This window comes from Electrophorus electricus, chromosome 3 (assembly GCF_013358815.1).
Source record: "Electrophorus electricus isolate fEleEle1 chromosome 3, fEleEle1.pri, whole genome shotgun sequence".
NCBI classification, from domain to species: domain Eukaryota; kingdom Metazoa; phylum Chordata; class Actinopteri; order Gymnotiformes; family Gymnotidae; genus Electrophorus; species Electrophorus electricus.
Genome location: NC_049537.1, coordinates 17,658,407 through 17,683,769, shown reverse-complemented (window position 1 = coordinate 17,683,769; position 25,363 = coordinate 17,658,407). Strand labels below are relative to the sequence as shown.

The following is a 25,363-nucleotide window of genomic DNA, read 5'->3' as shown; positions in this document are numbered from 1 at the left end:
AGACATATAGGCCTTCACAGGCAGGCCTTTCTGAAGCAGGAGCTGGTTTGATAACAGCAGTGTATTGGTCAATATAAGCTATGATGAGCAAATTCTGACAAATACACACTACTGATAAGAAATAAGTAAGTTAATAATAAAATAAATTTAAAAAAAACATCAAAATCAAAATATGGGAAAACAAACTAAGATAACCTGTATTTGAGTATTTATAGCTGCTTAGTGACAGGTTACTGAAAAATTAGTCTTTGTTCCATTGGGGGGGGGGACTTACCTCTTAACCCCCATAACATTGCTGGCCCCAGTGCCGCAGGGCACAGGGCAATACGCACAGACTTCCTTGTCGGTGAAACATGTTTATTTACATACAATATAGACGACAAGGATGGCACTCGTATACAACATTTACGGTAATCGTGAATCTACATAAGTGTTAGACAAGTAACACAATAACTCGTGACATACACAAATCAATGTTACGGTTACAAAGATCAACAGTAACACATACATAGTGACAATGACCAACAAAGGCAACACACAGACAGGGGTTTAAATAGGCACAAAAGACATTAACATTAAACCCTATACACTTGGCAACTTGGCAGTGGTGGGGCTTGAATTGGCAACCTTCCAATTACAAGTCAAGTACTTTAACCAGTGAGCTACCACTGCCCCCAGGATGCATTTGTGAATCCCCCTGCACGAGGTGGGCCATACCATGTGACTATGGGGGAGAAGCAGTCTGTGACAGAACCCCCTCCCAAGGGGCGCGGCTCCCGAAGTGTCCACCTTTGGGACTGCAAATCCCAGGCTGCCAAGCATACACACACAGATAAACACTGCATGGCTCTGCCTGGGGGCCCACTTACTACAAGGCAGGTCAGGAACTGCCAAATGGGGAGACTTCTCTTGAAGGAAAAAGGCAGCATCCCTGCCTCTCTCATGGTATTCCGGTATGCTCCATGTGTAGTGTGGGGAGGGAGCATTTCTCGAAGATGACCCCTCCCTAGGGGCGTGGTTCCCGACGCTTCCCTTTCCGGGATAGCGAACCGTCGTGCACACATACAAACATCGCACGGCATTTCCCGGTGCCCACCCAGCACAAAGCAGACCAGGAACCTCCCACTTGGGAGACCTCCACAAGTGAGGGAAAAAAGCAGAGTGCCTGGCTCTCTTGGGTCAGTCCGACACTCTCCTCACAACATGATGCTCCTGAAAACAAACACAAGGCATGAATACACATAAACAATAGTGTCAATCCACAAACACATAAGGTGCTGTGCTGCAGCACCTGTTAATCTCGCAGTCACTGTAAATGTGTCCTTGGGCCCTTTAGTCACATGGGGGTGCACATCTGCCCTGGTTCTGTATGTGCAGCCTTCCCTAACGGTCCTCATTTATCCTGCTGCTCTATGAGCGCCCCAGAAGAACTCCCCCTCAGGGACTTTGGGTGGGCCCTTCCAATCCTCCTCCTGGTGTGCCTGTAGAAGCAGAAGAACTTGGGCTCTCGTGTCTTTGGCCGTATATCTCGCCGACTTGATCGCCCTAGGCTCCCCCCAAAATTTTCCATGAGGTGTTCCTTTCCCCCTCCAGAGGTTCTGTGATCTTAGGTCACAGTACTCTCCCCAATCTTCTGGGATCTAGGCTGGGGGTTAGGTTGTGCCTAAGCACTGTCCACTAGGAAGTCTGTTATGTGACGGGGAAGTAAGCGTCCTCTGGTGGTTGGTCATTCTGTAACGTTTGCTGGCCCAAGTGCCACAGGGCATGGGGCAGGATGCACAGACTTCCTCGTTGGTGAAACACGTTTATTTACATACAACATAGACCACAACATTGGCACTCATATACAACATTTACGGTAATCGTGACTCTACACTTAACACATACACAGTAACTCGTGACATACACAAACCAACATTACGGTTACAAAGATGGACAGTAACACATATGTAGTGACAATGACCAATAAAGGGAGCACACATGGATAGGGGTTTAAATTGACACACAAGACATTAACATTATACCCTATACATGTGTGTGCAATCTCAGGGGCGTGATTACAAAAACAAAGACACAGTACATTTGTGAATCCCCCTGCATGCAGTGGGCTGTACCACGTGACTATGGGGGAGGAGCAGTCCGTGACAACCCCCCCTTTTTTTGTTTCAGTAGTTTTTTGCAGCTTGCACCTTGGACCAGACTGAAGATGGGGTTCAGTGTTTCAGATATGTCTTAAGAAAATGGTCTGCCTACTTCATGAATATTAATAGCCTTTGTGTTCACCTTTTAGGGAAAATAATTTAGTGGATACAGGAATACATAGAATCCACCGAGAATCATCTATAAATTAAAATAAAGAAAACCATGTGTATTGTACCTAAGATTTACAGTTTCTCATTACTGATTTTTGCCTGGATTTGTGGATTGTCTTTCTGGTTTTGACACGGACTGTTTTACCAGGCTACTCTCTCTACCTGGCCCATTTTGTTGCAACCTCATTTTTCCATTATGTGGAACTGCAATAAAACCCTGTCTTTTATCCACAAGTGTCTAAATTTTGCCTGGCCCATTACAAAAGCAAACAATTGAGCAACCAATAACCAGCTTTCCAGAGGTGGGGTTGCCAAGCCAACCTCACAAAACTCCATGTAGACAAATGCTTAAACCAAAAAAAACTCATTGAAGAATGGTGAAGAAAGTAGCGAAGGTAGAAAAACAGTTCCAGTTGCATAACAGTTTTTTAAAGCCAGAAGTAAGTTTAAGTTGAAGGTAATGTTTGTTAGATAATGTTTAATTGTACTAGAAGTACTTGCTGCATCGCAATATAATTTTTTTTCTGGAAAAAAAGTTGCTCTCATATTACCCACTAGTTGGCAGTAAAACATTTTGGTTTTTTTTGCAGCAATAGCAAAAATAAAACCTGTGTTTTACATACTGAAATCTGTACAGACATATCAATACACATCCTGTTAGTTTTACATCTTATGATTTGTGGGTGATGTTTCTAATCTCTTGGTGAATGTGTCAATGAGTTTTTAGAAATTACATTATAGAACTTCCTAATTTTATGAGCCAAGACTGAACTAATATTAATTAATTAATTTTTAATTAGAAGTAATAATTATTTTCCCCTAAAATAGGGAGGTGCCCCAGTTAATCATAACTTAATTTTAACTGCCAATTCATTGAGGAGTTAGTTATACTGTGCAAGTAAAGCCAAATTTAAATATTCATCACTGTATTTATGGAGCTTTTCCTGCCTGGGACCTTTTAATGTCTGACTTCAGCTTGGATGATCAGCTTCATCTTGATCTTCATTTACATATTTGTCCATTTGACAGGTTTTAATGAGCTTTAAAGTTGAGACATTTTCCTCTTTGTAAAATGACTTAGAAAGCCATCAGTTAACTGAACACTGAACTGTCATGTGAAAAGTCATGAAAATGTCTATTACATGACTTCTGTTGTATTTTTTACATGGTCACAAGTGTTATAGTTTGAGGTTTATGTTCTTATTTATAAAAAACATTAATACAGTAAATGAGAGATAAACAGATATGACTCAGGTATATGGAAATAACACATGAAAGCTATATTCATATAAGCTATAAGCATAAAAACAATAAAACAATGAAACCAGCCAATAAGGTTAAATAACCACAACCACTGAAACCCCAACAGAATCTAGGGGAAATGCTTTAGAATTTAGATATGATAAACCAGGGTATGATTTCCAGGAAACCAGGAAAGGGGTACAGGACACCTAATTGTTGAACTGGACAGGTGTTCCCTAAACTAATTCTATGTGCACATTATTGTTATGATTACAGATAGCAAACTGGCATAAAAACAGACCATGTAGACAACCTTAAGGCCTTACTTAATGGATGAGTTCAAGTCAAAATTATCTTGAATTAGATAATATTGGATCTTTAGGGGCTCTGGGAGCTGGCATGTGATGCTGGTAGCTTCAAATGCACCATGATGACCCTGTACACATCCAAAAGAGGTGGTGAGGGACTCAAGCTCCACCACAAGCCAATTTTGTTTGCAACTGCTATATTCCACAGTAGATCTAATAGGCCTTTGTGATGTTCCTGTAGGAGCGGTCACTTCTCTAAAGTAACTTGGTGCTGACTACTTAGTTGACGAATTAGGACTAATTAATGCTGGCCAGATGGAACTAATTCCATCTCTGTCAATGACATGAATCTGCTAAACATCAACTTAACTGAGAATGTGTATAATGAGCAGAATAAGACAAATATAAACAAAACAGAGTGCTTACCAAGACAAACAAATAAATTAATAAACTTTAAACAATGTAAGGACTCAAGTTCTTCTTGTGAGAGGTTCTGGACTTTTAAGGTGTTCACTTTTTCTAAACCGTGACTTCCAGGTAAAAGCTACTTACTTTTATTGCACCTGAGTTTTAAGAAAATCTCTGGAGGAGTAATAGTTTGAATGGCTCACACACAGCTAGAAGGGATTTTTACTAAGGCATTTTCCCTGTGTTTACAAACAAAAAGTTATACATTTCCTTTATTGATTGTATTAATATTTTTATAATTAAATTCAATGCAAATTCACCGTGCTGACCCACAAGCACACAAACTGAAGCACCTTAGTGCTGCAGTTGGAATGGTCAGGAGTGCCTCCGGATACTTTCCAGCACCTAATACAGTCCATGCTACAACATCTTGCTAGTTTCATCAGAGCAAAGGCTGGTTATTCCCACTATTAGTTAGATGGCCATAATATTCTGATATGACTGTGTATTTTGAACCAGGATGGTTCTTACATTGGAAGTTTCACACAAGTTCTTAACAGGCATTAGAAACTTGAAAAGGTGTTGGAAATATTCCCAGCTAGTACAACTCCAATGGTCAGAAGCGGAGGTGATGTAAAAAAAAATGTATTCCTAAAGTTCCTAAAATCCTAAATCTTTGCAACTTTAAGTGCATCTTAAATACAATTGAATCCTCTTAATGGTGTTGTGACGCAGACTTACTGGCTCTGAGGGTAAATTGCTCGTTGTAAAACTAGGTTATGCTAAGGTTGAGGTGCCAGAAACTAGAGTGTTAATTAGTAAACTTTAGAATCCAATTTATTTGCAAAAATATGAGAAACATTAACTGTGCAACCATCTGCCATCTGCCTTAAAACAATAAAGGTTAGACAGTATCATGGGCAAAGAATCTGTAGATAAAAAGAAAGGGAGGGAAGCAAATGTGAGTCTCAAAAGTAACAAAAATGAACATAAATGTGCACTAACTACAACAAAAGTAAGCAACATAACATTACAATGACCTTTAGGGACATGGAAACAAAAGGAGACTTAAATAAGGAGCAACATAATGACATAATAACCCCCAGGTGGTGTGACAACTAATGGACAGCACATACCACCTGAAGGAGGCAGGGACATACAGAACATTGACAAGCGTGAAAACAAAATTAACAGAAACAAAGATCACATTCTCACTGCCACCACATACTACCATCATGACAGATAGCCCAGTAAATTTTTAAGCCCAGTAACTTATGAAAGACATTTCATAACATAATACATACAAGACAACGATAGCACTCAAACAAAACATTAACAGTGAGCATTATTACATTAACAATGTGAACATTAATAATGATGACAAAAGCTAAGCAACAGTGATTATACAAAACATTAACACTTACAACAACACCTACACCCACAATGACCCACACCGAGGCACACACTATCTGGGGTTTAAATAGACAGACAAACACATAATGATAAACCCCATGCAGGTGTGTGTCCTTACGGAGGGCGTGGCCACAAACAGACATGATTCCCACTGCATGCGGCAGCCGTACCACATGACTCGTGGGGGGGAGCGTTCTGTGACACTATGCACAAATGCCCATTTTATAAACTACCATATTATAGTGTATCTAACACTTATATTTCTCCAGTCCTTGCTCATATGTGCATCATTATTTTTTTCATGTCTGTTCTAATTTATCATTTTTAATATATAGAAATTCAGTGTATTTCCTTTTCTCTGTATTCTACTGCAAGTAGTCCAGTGTGTCAGCTTGTTTGGTATGTTACATGTGCACTCACCAAGACAAATCCCTTGCATGTGTCACATACCTGGCAAATACACTGATTTTATTTGCTGTGTGTGTTTGTGTGTGGGAGAGCAGCTCATTGCAGGAGCAAAAGGAAGACCTGCGGAAGCGGCTATCTTATACCACTCATAAGCTGGAACTACTAGAAAATGAATTTGACTCCACCCGGCAGTACCTGGAGACTGAATTGCGTCGTGCTCAGGAGGAACTTGACAAGTTCACTGACAAACTTCGGCGGTAAAAGTATCTCCGCCCAACCATTTCTCCCACTAACTGGTTTTATAGCTGCTGGTGATTTCTGCAGAGCAGTAGGGCATAACCCTATTCCTGGAAACAAGTACTCATGCAGAGATTCCATCTCTGATGCAACTTCAATTGAACCTCTTAAGACTTTAATTAGTATTGATAGATAGGTTACCGTTGCTATTAAGTTTTGCCTTAGACTATATCTAATAAATGTTACTTCCATCTGCACAGATTATTTTAGACAGTGCAGTATTGACTGGGTACACAAAAACACCACTGTGAAATCAGACCTACCTCTTAAGTGACATCATGGGTGACATGATTTTATAGCTGCATAAAGCATCCCTGGAGAATGTAGCAGGGTTTCAAACAGAGTAAAAGCATTTGGTAAACAGCTCCCTATTGCAACACTAGGTGGTTGTAAAAATCACAGCACGGGCAATGTTGCTAGATGTCAAGTACTTTAGTTGGGAAATTAGAAATGTGCTGAATTTGTCTTTTGATACATCCAATGAAACTGACATACCTCAGAAATTATATACTCAAAGCCTTCTTATCAGAATATTGAGTCTGCCTAGATAGTCTATCCATCCAAAAAAAAAGCCTTAGGACATGGTTTTTATTATTAATTTCTTAACAATTATATTAAGCTTAGAAGTAGAATTATTTCTAGGGCTTATATGAGGGACAAAATAGAGGCAAACTTGAAGGTTAGGCAAGACTTGTATGCAGATAAACACTAGGAGCTAAAAATATACCACAATTTATATTTCTTTTCTAATATTTCCTTGTGAGACAAGATTATGCAGTAATTTAGTATATATACAATTTTCATTTTTATTCCAACTGGAATTAGCTTCCACAAGTGAGCCAAAGCTAAGATGTGTTTGAGAGGGTCTTATTGTCTTCTGTGTGCCACTGCAGAATACAGAGCAGTTATTCAGCACTGCAGAGAATCAACCAGGACCTAGAAGAAAAGATACACAGAACAGTGAGTAAAGATTTTTCAAAACCAAGACAAAAGACATACATCTCTGAGTGCATTACTGGACATTTATTTCTTTGTTGTATGCTATGTGCCCATGTCTGTTTGCATTTGCATGTGCAACTGTGTTTATCACCTATATCCCACTAGATTTTTATTTTTCTGTGGCAAATTCCTCTTGAGTGCCTAGCTCTTGGTGCTTTTTTAAATAAATACAACAACAGATATTTGAATTTCAATGCCTTATACTCACACTGTTTTTGTTAAGTATAGTATGATGATGGTGAGTGTATTGTACCATCTATTATGGTATTACATAGAATGTGTTGGCAGGAGGATTAATACAATAGACCATAATTTTGTTACAGATTTTGCCATCTTGCTACAGATCATTGTATAACAGCCACATGTTCTTTTATTAAACAATTCACTTGCAATCTCTAAAATTTGTGAGTAGGTTACTTCACTGCTCATATTTTATATTAGTGGGCTCCTTTAAAATGAATAAAATATTCAACAGTATAAACATTATTATTTACAATTTTGATTTTCTACTATAGCCTACTGTTAATAAATTACATTGATTGGTGTTAGAGAGATGGACTACATGTTGACAATGTCACTAACGTGAATATAAGAGTAGCTTTACTACATGGTTTGATGTGTGCTATTAATGAGAGGACAGTTTCACTACATGTTAATAATGTTAATAATGTCATTATTACATGTTCTCGTGTTAATAATGTCATTACTAAGATAGCAGCTGCACTAGATTTTTTTGTGATGCTATGAATGTTTACATTTATGGCATTTAGCTAATACTTTTATCCAAAGTGACTTACAATCATGGCTAAATACAACTTTGAGCAATTAAGGGTTAAGGGCCTTGCTTAGGAGCTCAACAGTGGTAACTTGGAAATGGTGGGGCTTGTACTGGCAATTATAAGTCAAATACCTTAACCACTGAGCTAGCACTGCTCAACAGTGAATGTCATTAATAAATGGGCTGCAAGATTCTGATCTTATCTCTAATGTCATTAATATAAGAACAACTAAAACACAAGGTTATGATGACAACATTAATTTCCAGGGAATCTTAATTTGTGTTTTCTTTCTATTAAGGTTAACCTGGCTTTTCTGGGAATGCAGTGTAGATATATGAAGTGTGTCCCTTTGGATACCATTCCAACATCCAATATATTTTGCCAGAATTTCTCACCTTAATGTAAAATGGGCAGTTCTAATGTTGTGCAAAGCTTACATAAGCTTTACCCTGACCAATCTTGTAGAATCATGAATTGATTCTAATTATATCAGAACAGGTATTAGATTATGCTACAGTAACATTAACTAAAAAAACAAAACAAAAGGTGGTCAATGCAAGGCTATATTATCTTGCAGTGGTCATGTCAGTTTCTTACTATCCACAAAGCTAGCCATTTGTGCCTATGCATATAGATTTCTTTTCATCCTGATAGAAAATAAAAAGTTAATGTTCCATCAGCTCTTCAAAGATATCTAGTGCTGTAACTTCAGAATGATTTGCAAAATCCTCATTGGTAGGTTGGTATGTCACGTTTATGCTTGTATAATTCAATGAATCCATGCTTGCATCATTATATTCAACTCTGCTTCATTAGCATAGCATGCTGCTAGTCTGTGACAACAAGCTGTCAATCAAACATGCTCATTGGAATTATCAGTATCATATCCAGAATGTTCTCATCTAAAACAGATGAATCAACTTGATTGGATTTTGAACAGTATTTTTTTCATATTTATATTGTTTTTTTATTTAAAATTTTAATATTTAGTAGTTTACTTCTAGATTAGTATCAAACAAACATTTTTAATATTTTGCAGTTCATAACCCTGATACTTAATATCAAAGCAGCAGGACTACCTGGATATGATGTCATTAAAGGACAACTGATCGTTAAGTCATATTTAAATTAATGAGCATGCAGAAGGATTACATGGTTATTATGTAATTAAGAGCAGTTGGACTAAAATGTTTTGAGGTACTCAAGTATTGAGAGAGCAGTTGGAATGCACTGTTATGTCATTAATGTAGTTAATGAGAGAGAAGCTTAATTCTTATGGTGATGTGTGCCGCAGCTTGTGCCTCTCTGCATCCCTTCTCAGTCACAGCACCATGATGATGAGAAGCGGGCACTGGGACGGGAGATCCTGGTCCTGAACAGCCATCTCATGGAAGCCAAGATGACGATTGAGAAGCTGAAGGACGACAATGTAAGGGCTGCAGGCACAGTTACCATACACTAGTGCACAAATACAGTACTCACAAAAATGCTCACATAAACATCACCAGATATTGAAAATAGCATAAATGATACTTGAAATGTTTGTTGTCATTCCTCCACACATAGGAGGTAAACATGGCAGAATCAGAATCTTCATAGCAGGCTTGAGATGTTATGACTGTCAATGGTCTGACCTCATGGTTTTTGTCTGTCTCTGAAGGACTTGTACAGGAAGGACTGTAAAATAGTTGCCCAGCTTTTGCAGTGCAATAAGTCCCACTACAGAGCCCTGCTCTCAGAGGTAAGTGATCATGCAATCATTCTGCTCCCATAATCAAGCCCTTCAGTCAGTATGAGCATAGTGAGAACACACTCAGTATGTTTACATAAATAAGATGATTACATGGCAGTGTAATAATCAGAGTATTGCTATACTAGTACAGCGGGTAAAATAAGTATTGAACATGTCACCAATTTTCTAAGTAAATATATTTCTAAAGGTGCTATTGACATGAAATTGTCACTAGATGTCGGTAACAATCCAGCCAATCCACACATTCAAAGAAATCAAACCATAGATATCCATAAATTAAATTATGTGTAATAATGAGAAATGACACAGGAAAAAAGTATTGAACACATGAAGAAAGAGAGGTGCAAGCCATGGAAAGTCATGACACCATCTGAAATCTATCAGTAATTAGAAAGCAATCCTGCCAATTAGTGCAAATTAATATCAGCTGGTTCAACTGATGGCCTATAAAAAGGTGTCTCATTACCAAGGTGCCACACAAGAAACATCTCATGATGGGTAAAACCAGTGAGCTCTCTCAAGACCTTTGCAACCTTATTGTTGTGAAATATTGCTTATAAACTACTGAAGGTTCCAGTGAGCACTGTTGGGGCCATAATCCGGAAGTAGAAAGAACATTATTTCACCATAAACTGACCACGACCAGGTGCTCCCCGCAAGATTTGAGACAGAGGAGTGAAAGGAAATATCAGAAGAGTGGAGAGCTACAGAAAGACCTGGAATCAGCAGGTACAATTGTTTTAAAGAAAACAATAAGTAATGCACTCAACCTCCATGGCCTGTATGCACACTCACCATGCAAGACTCCATTAATGAAGAAAAAGCATGTTGAATCGCTTTTAAAGTTTGCTCAACAACATTTAGACAAGCCTGTGAAATACTGGGAGAACATAATCTGGTCAGACCAAAATTGAACTCTTTGAATGAAGTAATACACACCATGTTTGGAGGTCACACACCATGTTTGGAGGCACTGCATATTACCCCAAAAATGCCATACCAACAGTGAAGTTTGGAGGAGGGAACATCATGGTTTGGGGCTGTTTTTCAGCATATGGCACTGGCATGCTTCATATAATTGAAGGAAGGATAAATGGACAAATGTACCGAGACAGTCTTGATAAAAATCAGCTGCCATCTGCCAGGATGATGAAGATTAAACGAGGGTGGACAATGATCCCAAACACACAGCCAAGGAAACTCAATTGGTTTCAGAGAAAGAAATAAAGCTGCTACAATGGCCCAGCCAATCACCTGACCTGAATGCAATTGAAAATCTATGGAAGGAAGTTCATAGACGGAGCCCACGGAACCTTCAGGATTTGAAGAGTGTTTGTGTGGAAGAACAGGCCCAAATCACACCTGAGCAATGCATGCAACTCCATACAGGAAGTGTCTAGAAGCTGTCAACACCAACAAAGGCTTTTGTACGAAGTATTAAATACATTTCAGTAAGTGTGTTCAATACTTTTTCCCTGTGTCATTTCTCATTATTACACATAATTTATGGACATCTATGATTTCTTTGCATGTGTGGATGGGACGGGTTGTTACCGACATCTAGTGAGAAATTCATGTCAACAGCACCTTTAGAAATATATTTACTTAGAAAATTGGTGACGTGTTCGATACTTATTTCACCCGCTGTATATACCTAACTAGAATCAAATTTTCAACATGGATGTAAATGTTAGCATTAGCAAGTCAGGCAGATTGCTGTATTAGACTGGTTACATTTACATGCAAAGATTATTTTGCCTCAATCTGAAATAATTCACTCTGTAGATTACAACAGAACTGTTTACATGCAATTAAACTCAGTAATCTAATTGTGATGGCCCAAGTGCAGCAGGGCGCGGAACAGGACGTACAGACTCCCTTGACATGGTGACAACATTTAATGACATAAAACATGAATGACAACAGCAGCACTCACACACAGTAACAACAGTGAACATGAACAGTGGCGTTAACAGCTAACACTAACATCAACACGTACATGACCATTAACATTGACATTGACAATGACCAACACTGAGGCACGCACTGACGGGGGTTTAAATAGACAGACAAACACTTGACATTAAACCCTGTGCAGGCACGTGCCATTATAGGGTTGTAGCTAGCTACAAAGGTGAACCCCTCCTGCACGGGGCAGGCTGTGAACTCTGATCCATGAACTCTGATCTAAAACTGTACAAATACAAGGAGCACAATTTAGTGTAAACATTACTATAACAATGGGAAGAACTGCCATTCATGTGATCATATTCTTGTTTGAACAGATTGTTATTCTGAAATTTGTGGGCATCCATTCTTCTAAGTATATGGAACTCTTGTAGTTTAAAGCAAAAACTCTTCTGAAGAGCAGTACCCATCAGGTTTAACTTGCTAAAAGTTGTTGTGTTTTTGCACAGAGCATACTCGCAGTTTCTGACTGAGAATGTAATTGGATACAAAGGTTTACATTTCTCTTGTACTTTTATTTAATGGAGTAGAAAAAGGATTATCCAACTCATTCATTTAGATAAAAATTTACTTCAAATTGCGTTATTCTAAAATTTTTATATATACACCTCGTTTGAAATAAAGAGGTGTGCCTTAGTTTAAAAGGAGGTAAAATCCATGTGGAACTGGTGGCACCGAGTACACATTAATGCCAGTGGGGCTGGGTACAGCCTTAGTCCCTGGGAAGGCCATCATGGATTGTGTCTGAAAATGAGCTTGGTGGGGGTGAGACTGGGACTCCAGACCTCACTGTTAACCCTCCTGGAAGTGTCATGCTCTTAATTCAAGAAAACACAGATGAAGGGAGATGTCTACCTGATGACTCCTGAGAAGAGCTTGTGATGTTGTGGTTGCTGGGTTGAAGAAAGAAAGTTGGCCCCTGTGTGAAGCTCCAATGTAGCTCTAATGGTGTAGGATATTATACATCCTAGTACAGGATATGTATATATACACCTATGTATTTATACAATTACTTATCTAGTTTGCATACTGACTGCTGTATTGAGTTCACTAGAATCACTATAATAAAGATCAAAGCAATGCAACCAAGCAAAAATGAACACAAATGGTTTATAGTGGATAAAAGTAGCTAATTAGTAGGGTAATAAAGAAAAGAGAAAGAAAGAAAGAAAAACTTATAAGCAACCTTTGCTTGACATAAGCTGTGAGCAAATTCCAATGAATACAATTTAACAATAAGTAAACTAACAATGAAAGAAAAAAACTAGGATAAAATAAGATTCAAGTCTGTCTAACTGCTTACCGAGAGGTTATAGACTTAGAAAAGGAAAAGTCTGAGTCTTTGTCTCCCCTTGCAGAAGTTCTATGGCAGGAACCCCTCTTTAGTTTTAGAGGGTCTTTAACAGTGGGACAACTTGCACCAGACTGAGAAAGTCAAACTTTCCAGGTATATGTTGGGGGTCCTGGTCCTGTCTGTGTAACGATTAAGGGTTAAAGAGGATGCGGGGACGAGGCACGTCAAACAAAGACATATGTTTTAATGTTGATTTAACACTCATGACTCGAAATGCACATTAGTTCAAGTTCAAGTTCAAAGAGGTTTTATTGTCATTTCAGCTATATACAAGTACACAACAAAAACGAGACAATGTTCCTCCAGGACCATGGTGCAACACAAAAACAACAGTGCAACAGACAACATGCTACACAAGTGCAAACAGTCCAATATAGTGCAAAATGTCATTAAATAAACGTTAAATAAACAATAATAAATACAGGACAGGGCAAATACAAAGTTAGTAGACAGTGCAATTATTTAGTACAGTACAAAGTACTGGGCATATGTAAAGCGAGTTGTGCATAGCAATCAGTGACATGCTACCCTGAACATAGCAGTCACTGGTAGCAGCCAGGACAGTTCAGAGTACAGTGCTGGTTTAATACAGTACTCTAGCAGCAAGTAGGACAATGTGCAAGACTGCAACAGGAGTGCGTAGTTTATTTGTGTGAGGTTTGACTTCAGCACTAGTCCGATGTAAAACAATGTGTGAGTGTGTGTATAGATATGTATGTATGTACGTATGTGTGTATGTGTGTGTGTGTGTGTGTGTGTGTGTGTGTGTGTGTGTGTGTGTGTCTGTGTATAAGCATGTATAAAAGTGCCCATTTTGGAATCTGAATTGGAATTGGAGTCAGCCAGAGTTCAGGAGTCTAATGGCTTCTGGGAAGAAGCTGTTGCACAGTCTGGAGGTGCAGGATTGGATGCTGCGGTACCTTCTTCCAGATGGCAAAACGGTGAACAGTTCATGTGAGGGGTGTGTGGGGTCTTTTACAATGTTGGTGGCTTTCCGGATGCAGTGTGTTATGTAGATGTTCGTGATGGAGGGAAGAGAGACCCCAATGATCTTCTCAGCTGTTCTCACTATTCTTTGGAGGGTCTTGCGGTCAAAGGCAGTGCAGTTCCCAAACCAGGTAATGATGCAGCTGCTCAGGATGCTCTCTACAGTACCTCTGTAGAAGGTAGTGAGGATGGGTGATGGGAGATGGGCTTCCCTCAGCTTCTGAAGGAAGTAAAGACATTGCTGGGCTCTCTTGGTGATGGAACTGGTGTTCAGGGTCCAGGTGAGGTTCTCCGCTATGTGAACACCAAGGAACTTGATGTTCTTGACGATCTCCACTGAGGAGCTGTTGATGGCTAGCGGGGAGTGATCTCGCCTTGCTCTCCTGAAGTCAACAACCATTTATTTTGTCTTGTCAACATTCCGATACAGGTTGTTGACCTTACACCAGCTCAGCAGTTCTCGCACCTCCTCTTTGTATGCTGACTCGTTGTCTTTGTTGATGAGACCCACCATGGTCGTGTCATCAGCGAACTTGATGATGTGACTCGAACTGTGCATCACTGCACAGTCATGAGTCAGCAGTGTGAACAGCAGAGGGCTGAGTACGCTGCCCTGGGGAGCACCAATACTCAGTGTGGTGGTGTTGGAAGTGCTGCTCCTAATCCGGACTGACTGAGGTCTACCAGTCAAGAAATCCAGGATCCAGTTGCAGAGGGAGGTGTTCAAGCCCAGTAAGCTCAACTTTCCAATCAGATGCTGAGGAACAATGGTGTTGAATGCTGAACTGAAGTCTATGAACAGCATTCTTACGTAGGTGCCCTTTTTATCCAGATGTGTGAGTGCCAGATGAAGTGTGGTAGAGATGGCATCATCTGTAGAGCGGTTGGAGCGGTACGCGAACTGCAAGGGGTCCAGAGAAGGGGGAAGCTGGGTCTTGATGTGTATCATGACGAGTCTCTCGAAGCACTTCATGATGATGGATGTGAGTGCGATGGGATGGTAGTTGTTGAGACACGACACCGTGGGCTTCTTAGGCACGGAGACGATGGTGGTGGTCTTGAAGCATGTTGGGACCACGGCGCAGCTGAAAGAGATATTGAAGATGTCATTAACACACTACTTGGGTTAAACACCGACAGCTTTGACAGCCAAAAGGCGACTTTGGAGGACCGGACAACCCAACACGGGCCAGCGCGAGCAGGGCAGCAGGGGAAGGACAGGGACCAAGACGATGATGGACACGGACGCACACACTAATGGGCATGGGCACAGACACAAAGGGGAACAAAATAACTGGTACATTTACAAGGACAGGCACGATGACAGGGATAGGCACATGAACAACACCACATACATTAAATAGTCCTGGGAAGGGGAAAGGAACCCCAGCCAGTCCCCCAGTCGTCGGCTTGGTCATGGACCAATCAGCCTGGTTGGGAGTGTCCCTCGCCAGCTTAGATAGCGCCGACTGTCCTGGTTTTGGAGCTTGCACATCAGGACATGCACTAGCTGTGTTGACCGGTTCCGGTGCAGGCACTGGTGCTGGTGCCTTTTTGCCTCTATGAGGCTTAGGTGTAGACGCATGTGCTCTGGGGCTCTTCGCCTTAGGCGGAGCAGTGTCCTCCTCTGACAATGATGCCTCCCTACTAGCCTGCTTGCTCCTGGGCGGTGTGCCCTGGGTGGTGCCTTGGGTGCTGGAGGCTCATCACCCTTGGAGTCTGTGAGGTCAGTCAGAGAGGAGGGATTCCCCTGAGGTACCTCCTCCACCTCCATCGACGGGTTCTCCTCAAGATCAGACCCCATATCTGACTGCAGATAGACATCACTGCACTCCCTTGTCTTTAATCTGTGTAGCTCCATTGATCATCCAGGCAGGGGTCGTAGGACCCAGCAGAGTCCATCTCCGACTACCGGTCCTCCTGGTCCGGCTGTTCTCCATAGGACTCTGCAATGTCTGATCCTAGACCATGCACAGGTCCCCCCCAAAATTGTTCAGCGGGTTCCTCCCTTCCTGTAGTTCCTTCAAGCGAGGCCAGGATGAGGGAAGGTCTCTCCGCTGGACAGTAGGGGTCCACAGATTCCGACTCCAAGGACTGGAAATCGTTATACCAGTCCAGGTCACCTGCCAGGGTTCCGTATGACTCCCCTGCTTCTGCACCTGGACCTGCGCCTGGAGTCAGGAGGGTGCCCAAGAACACGGGAGACTTCGCTGCACGTGCTGTGGGAGGGCGTTGACTTCCTTTCCTCCCCTTCTTCTTTTTGCCTTTCCCAGGCATCCTTGGTAGGTCGGTGTTTCTGTAACGATTAAGGATTAAAGAGGATGCGAGGATGAGACACATCAAACAAAGACATACGTTTTAATGTTGACTCACGACTCGAAACACACATTAACACGACACGAGATTTACGACACGAGACTTATATACACACATGACAATTACACACAAAAAGGATCAGGCAAACAACACGAGAGGGCGTGGCAATACAGACACACACATGCATATATTAAAACACAATGAACAGCACAATGGACTAACATCTGAAGCACTGTAAAGCAGTATCTTATTAACAGATCTTTTCTTTTCCATGAACACATTCTGAATGGCATCACATTAAGACCTTTTAGATAAAAAAGGTTAAGGGCATACATAAGACCAAAAAGGTATGCCAAGCCTATAGAGATGTCTGCATGTTTCTCCAGTCTCTTCAACAACAATAGTGATGTTCTGTATGTTTGCTGAAGAGCTTGCAACAGAGACATCATCCTCCAAAATTTCAAATACTCCAACAGATACCCCTTTGTTCTGCCCATTTTCAGGATCTATATCCTATGAGAGAGACACAAAGAAAACACAGAAATACTTTTCTCACCTCTCATACATGTTTCTTAATGTCTACTATGTACCAAACATTTCTGAATAACTTTCAGGGATCTTCTCTTAGAAACAAAGGCACACCTTCTAGCACAGCACTCTTTAATTGGTTGACAATGTCAGATGTCTTAAAATGAACATATAAATGATAGCATATTTAGTATGAAGATTGGGGCTACAAATTAGTGGTTTAATTAACAAGTGTAGCTACAGTTCCATAACACTGAAATAATAAAAAAACCTTTTCATCCATAAGTCTTCCATTTCATGCCCAAAAGCTCACTTCCTGGCATTCCTGGCTTTCTCAGCAATTTAATAGTGCATTTGTCAATGACTGCCCTAAAGGTTTCTACCAGGTTTTTGTTGGTAGCTTTGAAAAATTCTTCACATATCTGTTGAGCACAAACAATGCTATTTTGTGTATACCTCATTTTCAAGTTTAATTTTACTCAATACTTAAAACTCCATTAGCATACTAAAAAAGACATCACCTATTCAGTACCACCACTAAGTTGGTCCTCTATCATCTCTCTTCTCCTTAGGGAAAATGTCAGCTTTGTCTTCTATCTTACAACTCCCATGTCTTTTCTTGCCTTTTTTGTTTCTTCCACCAAAATAAGTTTTTGTTCAAGTGAAGCATCATTGTGATTGCTTGGATGTTTTGGGACATGATTTACTTCACCATGCTTGGCCCTTTTAAGGGTGTAACTACATTTAGTTGTAGTTACACCCTTAAAAGGGCCAATGTAGTTACAACCTTAAAAGGGCCAAGCATGCTGAAGTAAATCACGTCTCAAAACATCCAAGCAACCATAATGATGCTTCACTTGAAGAACAAAAACTTCTCTTGGCTTTCATCTGCTTTTTGCTTTTTTGTTAACACTTACTTCAGTGCAGCCTGCCTTTTGCAACTTTGCTCTATAGTTTTTCAGATTTTCCTTTATGCTGAGTAGCCATGCTTCATATCCCATGCCCCTACCAGGTTTCTTTAGGCAAATATACTTTAGTGCTAATGCCAAAGCTACTGATTCAATTTCATCACCATCCGGTTATACTTTTAATTCAAACACAGCATGAGCAATCTTGTCAAGAATCTCCATTTTTATGTCCGTTGTCATATCAGTGCCTTTGTTTGTCTTTTGATGTCTCATTCCTGCTACATAATTTCAGTTCAATGTCATGAGAGACTTGGTATGGAGAATGGATAGGGCCATTCTAATCTTTTACATAAATATGTGCTGGAACAGGCTGAAGAGCTGAATGATGAAAATAAATACACAAGATACACATCTACTTTTCTACAGACTTACATAAATATCATCTGACACTTGCCACTTTATTGTCTATAGTGTTTCATGATCTTTAAGATGATTTCAAGATGAGTTTTTTAGTACAGATTTCTCAAAAATCACACGATCCACACTTAAATGTTAACATAAAAGTTATGGACTGCAATACTGTTCTGATGCGATCTAGAAAGATGTATTCTTACATTCAAATTCAAATGTATTTATATAGAGCTTTTTACAACAGATGTTGTCACAAAGCAGCTTTGCAAATGTCCAAGTCCAACCCCCCAGTGAACAAGCCAAGGGTGACAGTAGCAAGGAAAAGCTCCCTAGCGCATCCTCCTCTGGCAGACAATTGTCACCATAATAGTAACAATATATACAATAAGGAGCAGAATAATTAACGAAAGAGAAAAATAAATTATAATAAAATGATAAAAATGATATTACATTAATAATAAAATACTAAAATATAAACAATTAATGTCTAGTCTGGTTTTCTAGAAGTCCTTGTCTGGTCCCAATGGTGTGCGCATATCCAAAACCCATCCCACACAAGAAAGTTCATCAAGGGCAACAGAGAAGTAGTTGGCTGGGTTGCAGGTATGGTGGGCTATAGCAGGGGGCATCAGGGGGTGGTATGAGTAGCCATGGCAGCTGAGATGGGTTGAGACTCAGTGACATCATGACATCAGGGGTAGGTGTACCTCGGAAAAAAAGTGAGAAAAGATTACGCATATCCAGGTATGAGAGTGTATAAATTAAGCAACTAAAATGTGCAAAGATGGACTCCAACAGAACTAGCCATGGCAGCATAGCTAAAAGGATGGAGCCAGAAGGAACCAAGACCATTCAGTGCTTTGCAGGTCATTAGAAGTATTTTATAATCATTACAAAATTTTACTGGGAGCCAATTTAAAGTAGCGAAGATAGGAGTGAAATTTTCTAGTTCTAGTAAGAACTCTAGCTGTTGCATTTTGAACTAGCTGGAGCTTGTTTAGGCACTTAGTGATATAGTCATATAGTAAGGCAGTACAGTAATCCAATCTTAAAGTGAAAAATGTATGGACTAGCTTTTTTGCATTATGTGAGGAGAGAAAAGTGGCTAAAGGCATTTATAAAAATATTATTTACATGAGCTTCAAATGAGGGACTGGGACTCATAATTACTCCAAGACCCTGAAGTATTAGACAAGATATGATTGGGAGACCACTGAGGTTAATTGAATAATTAGAGAGTGAGAACCTAGCTGTCTCTGGGCCTAATACAAACATCTCTTTTTCTTCAGGTTTAAGTGGGAGAAATGTCCTCAACAGTAACTCCATTTGAAACAGTAATAATTGTGTTACACATTATATTCAATGTTTTTTGCTTTGTGAAACTATCACTGGAGTGAAAGTGAGTGAAACAGATTAAAGGTAATATTTTCCTTCTTTGCATGGGACATAAGCAAGAGATTTTAAACAGCTACTTTGAGCCTTTGTTGGGCAATAAAAATACCTGACTTGAAACTAAAAAAAATTACATAAAACTTATTCAAATATTGTCACAACTAGAAGATGAGATGTGATAAAGTCCCAGTGGACTTCATTTGATTCATTTATGTAAGAGTAAGTCCTTTACTTCTCTTCTTCCTGTTCCACAGTTGCCTGAAGAGTTTCAGGAGAGGCTGAGACTTCATATGGAACTTTCATCCCTGTGCCACTCCCCCTACTCTGACACTGTCCCTGCTTCAGTAATAGCCAGTGTGTTGGAGAAGCCTGATGAAGTGTGCAGTATTCAGGCATCACGTTCACCTAGCCCCCAGCACCACCAACCCCAGGGCTTCCTCGTGGGTACCGGCCTGGGCAGTCCTGAGCGTCTTGGCCTGCGTGCCACATTTAAGTCTGACCTGTACAGTAGTGACACAGCTCTTTACTGCCCAGAAGAGCGACAACGGGAACGGAGGCCCAGCATGGATCTGCATGACCATCAGAAACTTTACAGCCTTCAGAACTCCACAGACAGCACTCCAGAGGAAGGATCCCCTTCCCTACAGCAGGGTTTCTCCCAGGAGCACTTTGGCAAGTTTGCCACCTCTCTGGGTGGAGCCTCTAGCTCCTATTCCAGTTTCAGTGGGGGTGGCTCTGAGGATAAAGGGGCAGACCTTCCCAGCAGTGCTGCCTCTTCCCCTCGACCCCACGGACTTTATATGGAGTGGAGAGATACCACTGATTTTGAACACAAGAGTAACTCTTCTTGGGAGAGAGACAGCCCCAGTGCCTTCAACAAGGCGCACACGTTCCAACCACCTGAGCCCAGCCCCCACCACAACAGTAGCTCGCCGATCTACAGCAGGACCATGTCTTCCTGCTACAGTGAGCCTTATGAACCCCTGCCACACTCCACTTCTCCTAGTATCACCACCTATGGTGACAGTCGCCGTGGAAGCACACTACTCCCGGAGGAGGAAGAGCTGATTGGTCGATGGAGGCAGTTGAGTGTGGAGGATGTGAGTGCTCACTCATATCACAGCACTGGACGTGCCTCACCTTATAGCTTCTCTGAGCAGCATTTCTCCCTGCGACCTGCAAAGATCCGGCTTGGGCCACTCTACAGTAGCTTCCAGGAGGGGACTGACATATATCACCACCACATGGGGGTTCTGGATCCTTTCTCTAGCCCCAGCCCAGAGGTGAGCCCAGGGCTTCGGCAGCCACACAGCCAGCCTCACCTCTTCCAAGCCAAGGATGACAGCCAGGAGTCAGAGCACAGCCTATATAGCCCTGAGGAGCAGGCTGTAGCTGCGGCCAGCCAGCAAGGCGAGTACGTGGAGGTGAGCCCCAACAGCTCCAGTGGGTCCCTGCACCATGGTTCCTTGGAGATTGCAGCAGAGCTCCAGCACTACCAACCTGATCGACATAGTGCCTCCCCTCAGGGAAGCAATCCTCCCACCCCCCAGCCACCAGCACAGTACCAAACATTTAGTTCGCTGGGTTTGTCAAGGAAAGATAGTCTCACCAAGGCTCAACTCTATGGGACTCTGCTTAACTGAGGACAGGGCTTCCCCATCTCAACATCTGATTTTCAAACATGCATAGTTCTTTGATTGAACCTTTTTCTCTATTTCCTTCTGCATAGGTTCATGTTGTTTTCTACACAGTGGACATTAAGTGCTCCAAATTCTCTAGTTGGTATGAACCTCTAATCCATCACAATATTTGTACAGATACTCTGAATCTTACTAGCCATTGTAGTTTGTTACAGATGCCGTGCTATTTACTTTGTTTTTTTTTTGTTGTTGTTGGGGGGGGGTGAGAGTGTGTGTAGGTTAAGATAACATTAAAACAAGTCTGGGCCAAATTGAGATTACCTAAGAATTTATTGCAGAGATTATTGGAAGATACTGTATTCTAAAAGAAATCATTTTGACAATGAAATTTAACTTATGTGTTATTATATCGTATTCTCACTATCAGTTATTGCTGCACCAAAATTTTGGACACAAAGAGATTTTGGCCAAAATGGCCAAAACCCACACTATTGATCGGTGAGTTAATGTCCCTGGATGTCATCTAGGGACATACTGGAGATCGCTGATGATAGTTACAATCCTGAAACTGTACCCTTCCCCAAGCTTATCAATGATATTACTGAGAGTATTCAGGCCTATGCAGAACAGCAGCGGGGACAATACCCTTAATATGTACCACCGTATATGCTCAATTTGGCAACTATCTTCAAGTTGGCTCCTAGTGTTGTCCTTCAGTGTTCCATTAAATTCTGGATGAAGGCCCTATAGTCTTATTGATCTTATACATGGCTAGGCAAGTATCTAGGTCTGATATGAAGTCATATGCTTTCCTGATGGAAGCCTGATCTTGGAATCCTGGGTAACAGTTCTATCTGTCAGTAGGTGGTGCTTTTCTGGTGTTGTTACCATTCCCCTTCTGAGCAGTGCTCAGTAATCGCATTTATACTCAATGAGTTTGCTTGCTAATATTCCTCACAGGAGCTTCCATGTTGTGGGTAGGCAGGTTAAAGCTCTGCAGTTGGATGATATTTGGACCTTATTATTATTATTATTATTATTATTATTATTATTATTATTATTATTATTATTATCCTTCATGAACAGTACTGTCCAGCCTTCTGTTAGCCAGCCCAGATGGGAGCTGGTAGTTAGCAGCAGGTTCATTTATTCTGGTTGGTCATGCAGAACTGTTAGTTTCTTAGGCCAGTAGACACAGAGCAACAGTGAAAATGTCAACCATGTGGAACCATTTCATAGTTTCTGAGAGGGATATTAGACAAGTAATTTGTAATCACTGTTCACATCAAGTTTCAAGAGGATAATAGCACCCAATGATTTCTCAACTACAGGTCTGGTAAACCATTTAAAAATGACATCCCGTTCAGTATGCAGAATGCAGCAAAACTACGGAAGCAAAAAGAAAGGTCCCTGCTAGCATGCTGCCACCATTTGTAGCCACAATTTTTGAGAAGACAAGCAGTAGTGTAAAGAAGCTTTGGTCCAGTGTGGCCATATTTCACTTTGAGTCAATAATTTTAATATTGGTGCATCACTTGTATCAGGAAATGTGTACCAAAATGTAAACAATATGCACATCTTGCCAGATGACTTAGTTGGCAGAGACTCTCAGAAAGCACAGAACACTTGGAGAAGCAGCTGTCTTTATAAACCCTTAAGATTATAATCTTTACAGAGGAATCACTAAATACAATTGCTATAAAAAAAGCCTCAAAATGTAAATCTACAGTTGACTTGAATCCTTAGTCTGTAGTTCTGATAAAGACATGGTTATGCTAACAATAACAGGATGGTTAGGTTAATATCCTACTAATACATATATTCTTTTAAAAGTCTACTTATTCAGATTTAGCTCCACATCAATAGGAGTACAGTATCACAAAAGCACTAGAAAGCAAGTATGTATGTATGTATTTATTTGTTGTTGTGCTTTGTTACTGGCTGGAATATCTGAGGTGGCTCTCTATTCGCTGTTTTCCAAGTTGTGTCCCTGCTGTGGTCAGAGTCTCACCCAGGTCCTCTCTACCTCATGCGCTCTGATCCTTTTCTCCTAATCAGCTGCCACCCTGATGCATGACTATTTCTTATGCTTTGTTTTCTCTATTAAATAAAGCAGAAGCACTGCACCATGGTTCTCGTGCTTGCTCTCTCTCTCTCTCTCTGATATATATACATACTCATCTGTTGTCTATAAGGCCTCACTCTGTGATGTATGCAAAAAATGAATAAGTACAAAGTGAGTAAATACAAAGTGAAGTTTTATAGTGTAGGCCAGTATTAACACATAACAGTGTCTGCTTTCTCTCTGCTCACTCCATCATAGAGTGGAAGTGTCTCTGGTAGTTACACTCAACACAGCAACAGTCTCCCATCCACTACACATTTTCCTATCCAGGCTGGACACAACAAGAATAGATTTATACATCAAATACTTTGACAACAAATATGATCAAGGACAGTTCTACCCATATCCAGAAAGAGCAAAAGGAATGTAAAAATTGTTTAAATCAGATTTACGTGGAAAAGGCAATGATGTTACTTTTATTTGTTTTCCAGAGTACTGATAATAAAACAATTCTGTGTTGGAAGAATCATTCACTTGTTCACTCACTTGTTTATGTACTTCAAAACAAGTTCAAATTTTTCTAGTGCTACCAAAGCCAATGATCAGAATTATAAAGATCATAATTTTACAAAGTTGCTGTACTTTAAAGCTGTAACTCAATTAGACATTATGGCTGAAAACCTGAACATTACAAGTTTATAACAATTCTGATGTAAAGTAATACATTTGTTATGGAGAGTTTGCCAAGAGTCTATGAAATATTCAAGGTTCATGTTTAGATTTCCAATGAGCCATATGTTCCATAGGCATTTGGTTCATATGTTTGGTATTCAGGGAAACTGATGGCACCCTCCACTATTTGCTCTTCTTAACTAGGTGTTGTCATAGGCCTGCAGGGCATTTTCAGACACACAGCAAAGGCTGAGCACCAAAAATTCTACTTTCCCATTTCTCCAGCCTCCTGTCCTGGCCACTGACCCATCCTTCTCTGAGATTAGTTTGACCTCAGACAAGGGGCTGCCTCACCACTCAACTCTTCAGTTCCACCCTGATTTCACTCAGGTCCCATAGGTGTTTGGTCACATGGTTATCCACAGCTTTGGCCAGGAGCTTGCTCTGGCTCTATCAGAAAGCCTTGCAGCTCTGTACACTATTCAAGCCAAAGTTGATGCTGCCGTACTTGTAGAGCTCAGAGGAGACCAAAATGATGCAGCTGGAAAGGTCTTTAGCAGGTCTATTAGGAGATGTGAGGAAGAAGTGGCCATGAAACGTGAGGAGGAAGTGGCTGTCCGAGGTAAGGAGGAAATGAGCCAGATGCTTTACCCCCAGTTGCATCCTGAAGTCCTCCCCTGTGTATGCATATGGACACTGGTAAGGCCCTGCATTATTAACACATTGTTCTTTACCTCCTCCAAAGGCAGAGCAGTTTATTTATACTCAAAAAAAAAAAAACTAGATATAATGACATAACTAGTTTACAATGTTTACATTTAAACTTTTTACACTGATATTTACCATTAAAATGTGAGAAATATAAAACCAGTACATACTTAATATTACTTTAGTTTATATTACAGACACATTTAAATGTGCCAGGGCCTTTGTGATCCACTTGTTTATTTTTTTGTCTTGGTTGTACTGCTACAAACAGTTGAGATGTTTGCTGCCCTGCCAAAGTAATCTGTGATAGTAGTCACCTCTTTTAGATTGAAGTTAACTTTTATTAAGGCATCGTATGGTTTCCTCAGGCTTCAGTCATCAGGATACTCTTCTAACTGCAGCATTACCAAATGATATACTGTGAAAAATATTCATATTGATTAATATGAGGAAGAAATTATATCATATTATTATATTTTTGCCATATGATCCAGC

General features: G+C 40.5%; 1 protein-coding gene across 1 annotated transcript in view; it reads left to right on the top strand.

Moving 5' to 3' along the window:
• si:dkey-174m14.3 (uncharacterized protein LOC563117 homolog) overlaps positions 1-23,585 on the top strand; it is a 74,620-nt gene extending 51,035 nt beyond the window's left edge. The window contains exons 7-11 of the mRNA XM_027003963.2: positions 6,187-6,348; positions 7,282-7,348; positions 9,488-9,595; positions 9,827-9,907; positions 20,038-23,585. Coding sequence (XP_026859764.2) covers positions 6,187-6,348; positions 7,282-7,348; positions 9,488-9,595; positions 9,827-9,907; positions 20,038-21,426 — 1,807 coding nt within the window. The 3' untranslated portion in view covers positions 21,427-23,585. The remainder of the gene's footprint in view (positions 1-6,186; positions 6,349-7,281; positions 7,349-9,487; positions 9,596-9,826; positions 9,908-20,037) is intronic.
• The last annotated feature ends 1,778 nt before the right edge of the window (positions 23,586-25,363 follow it).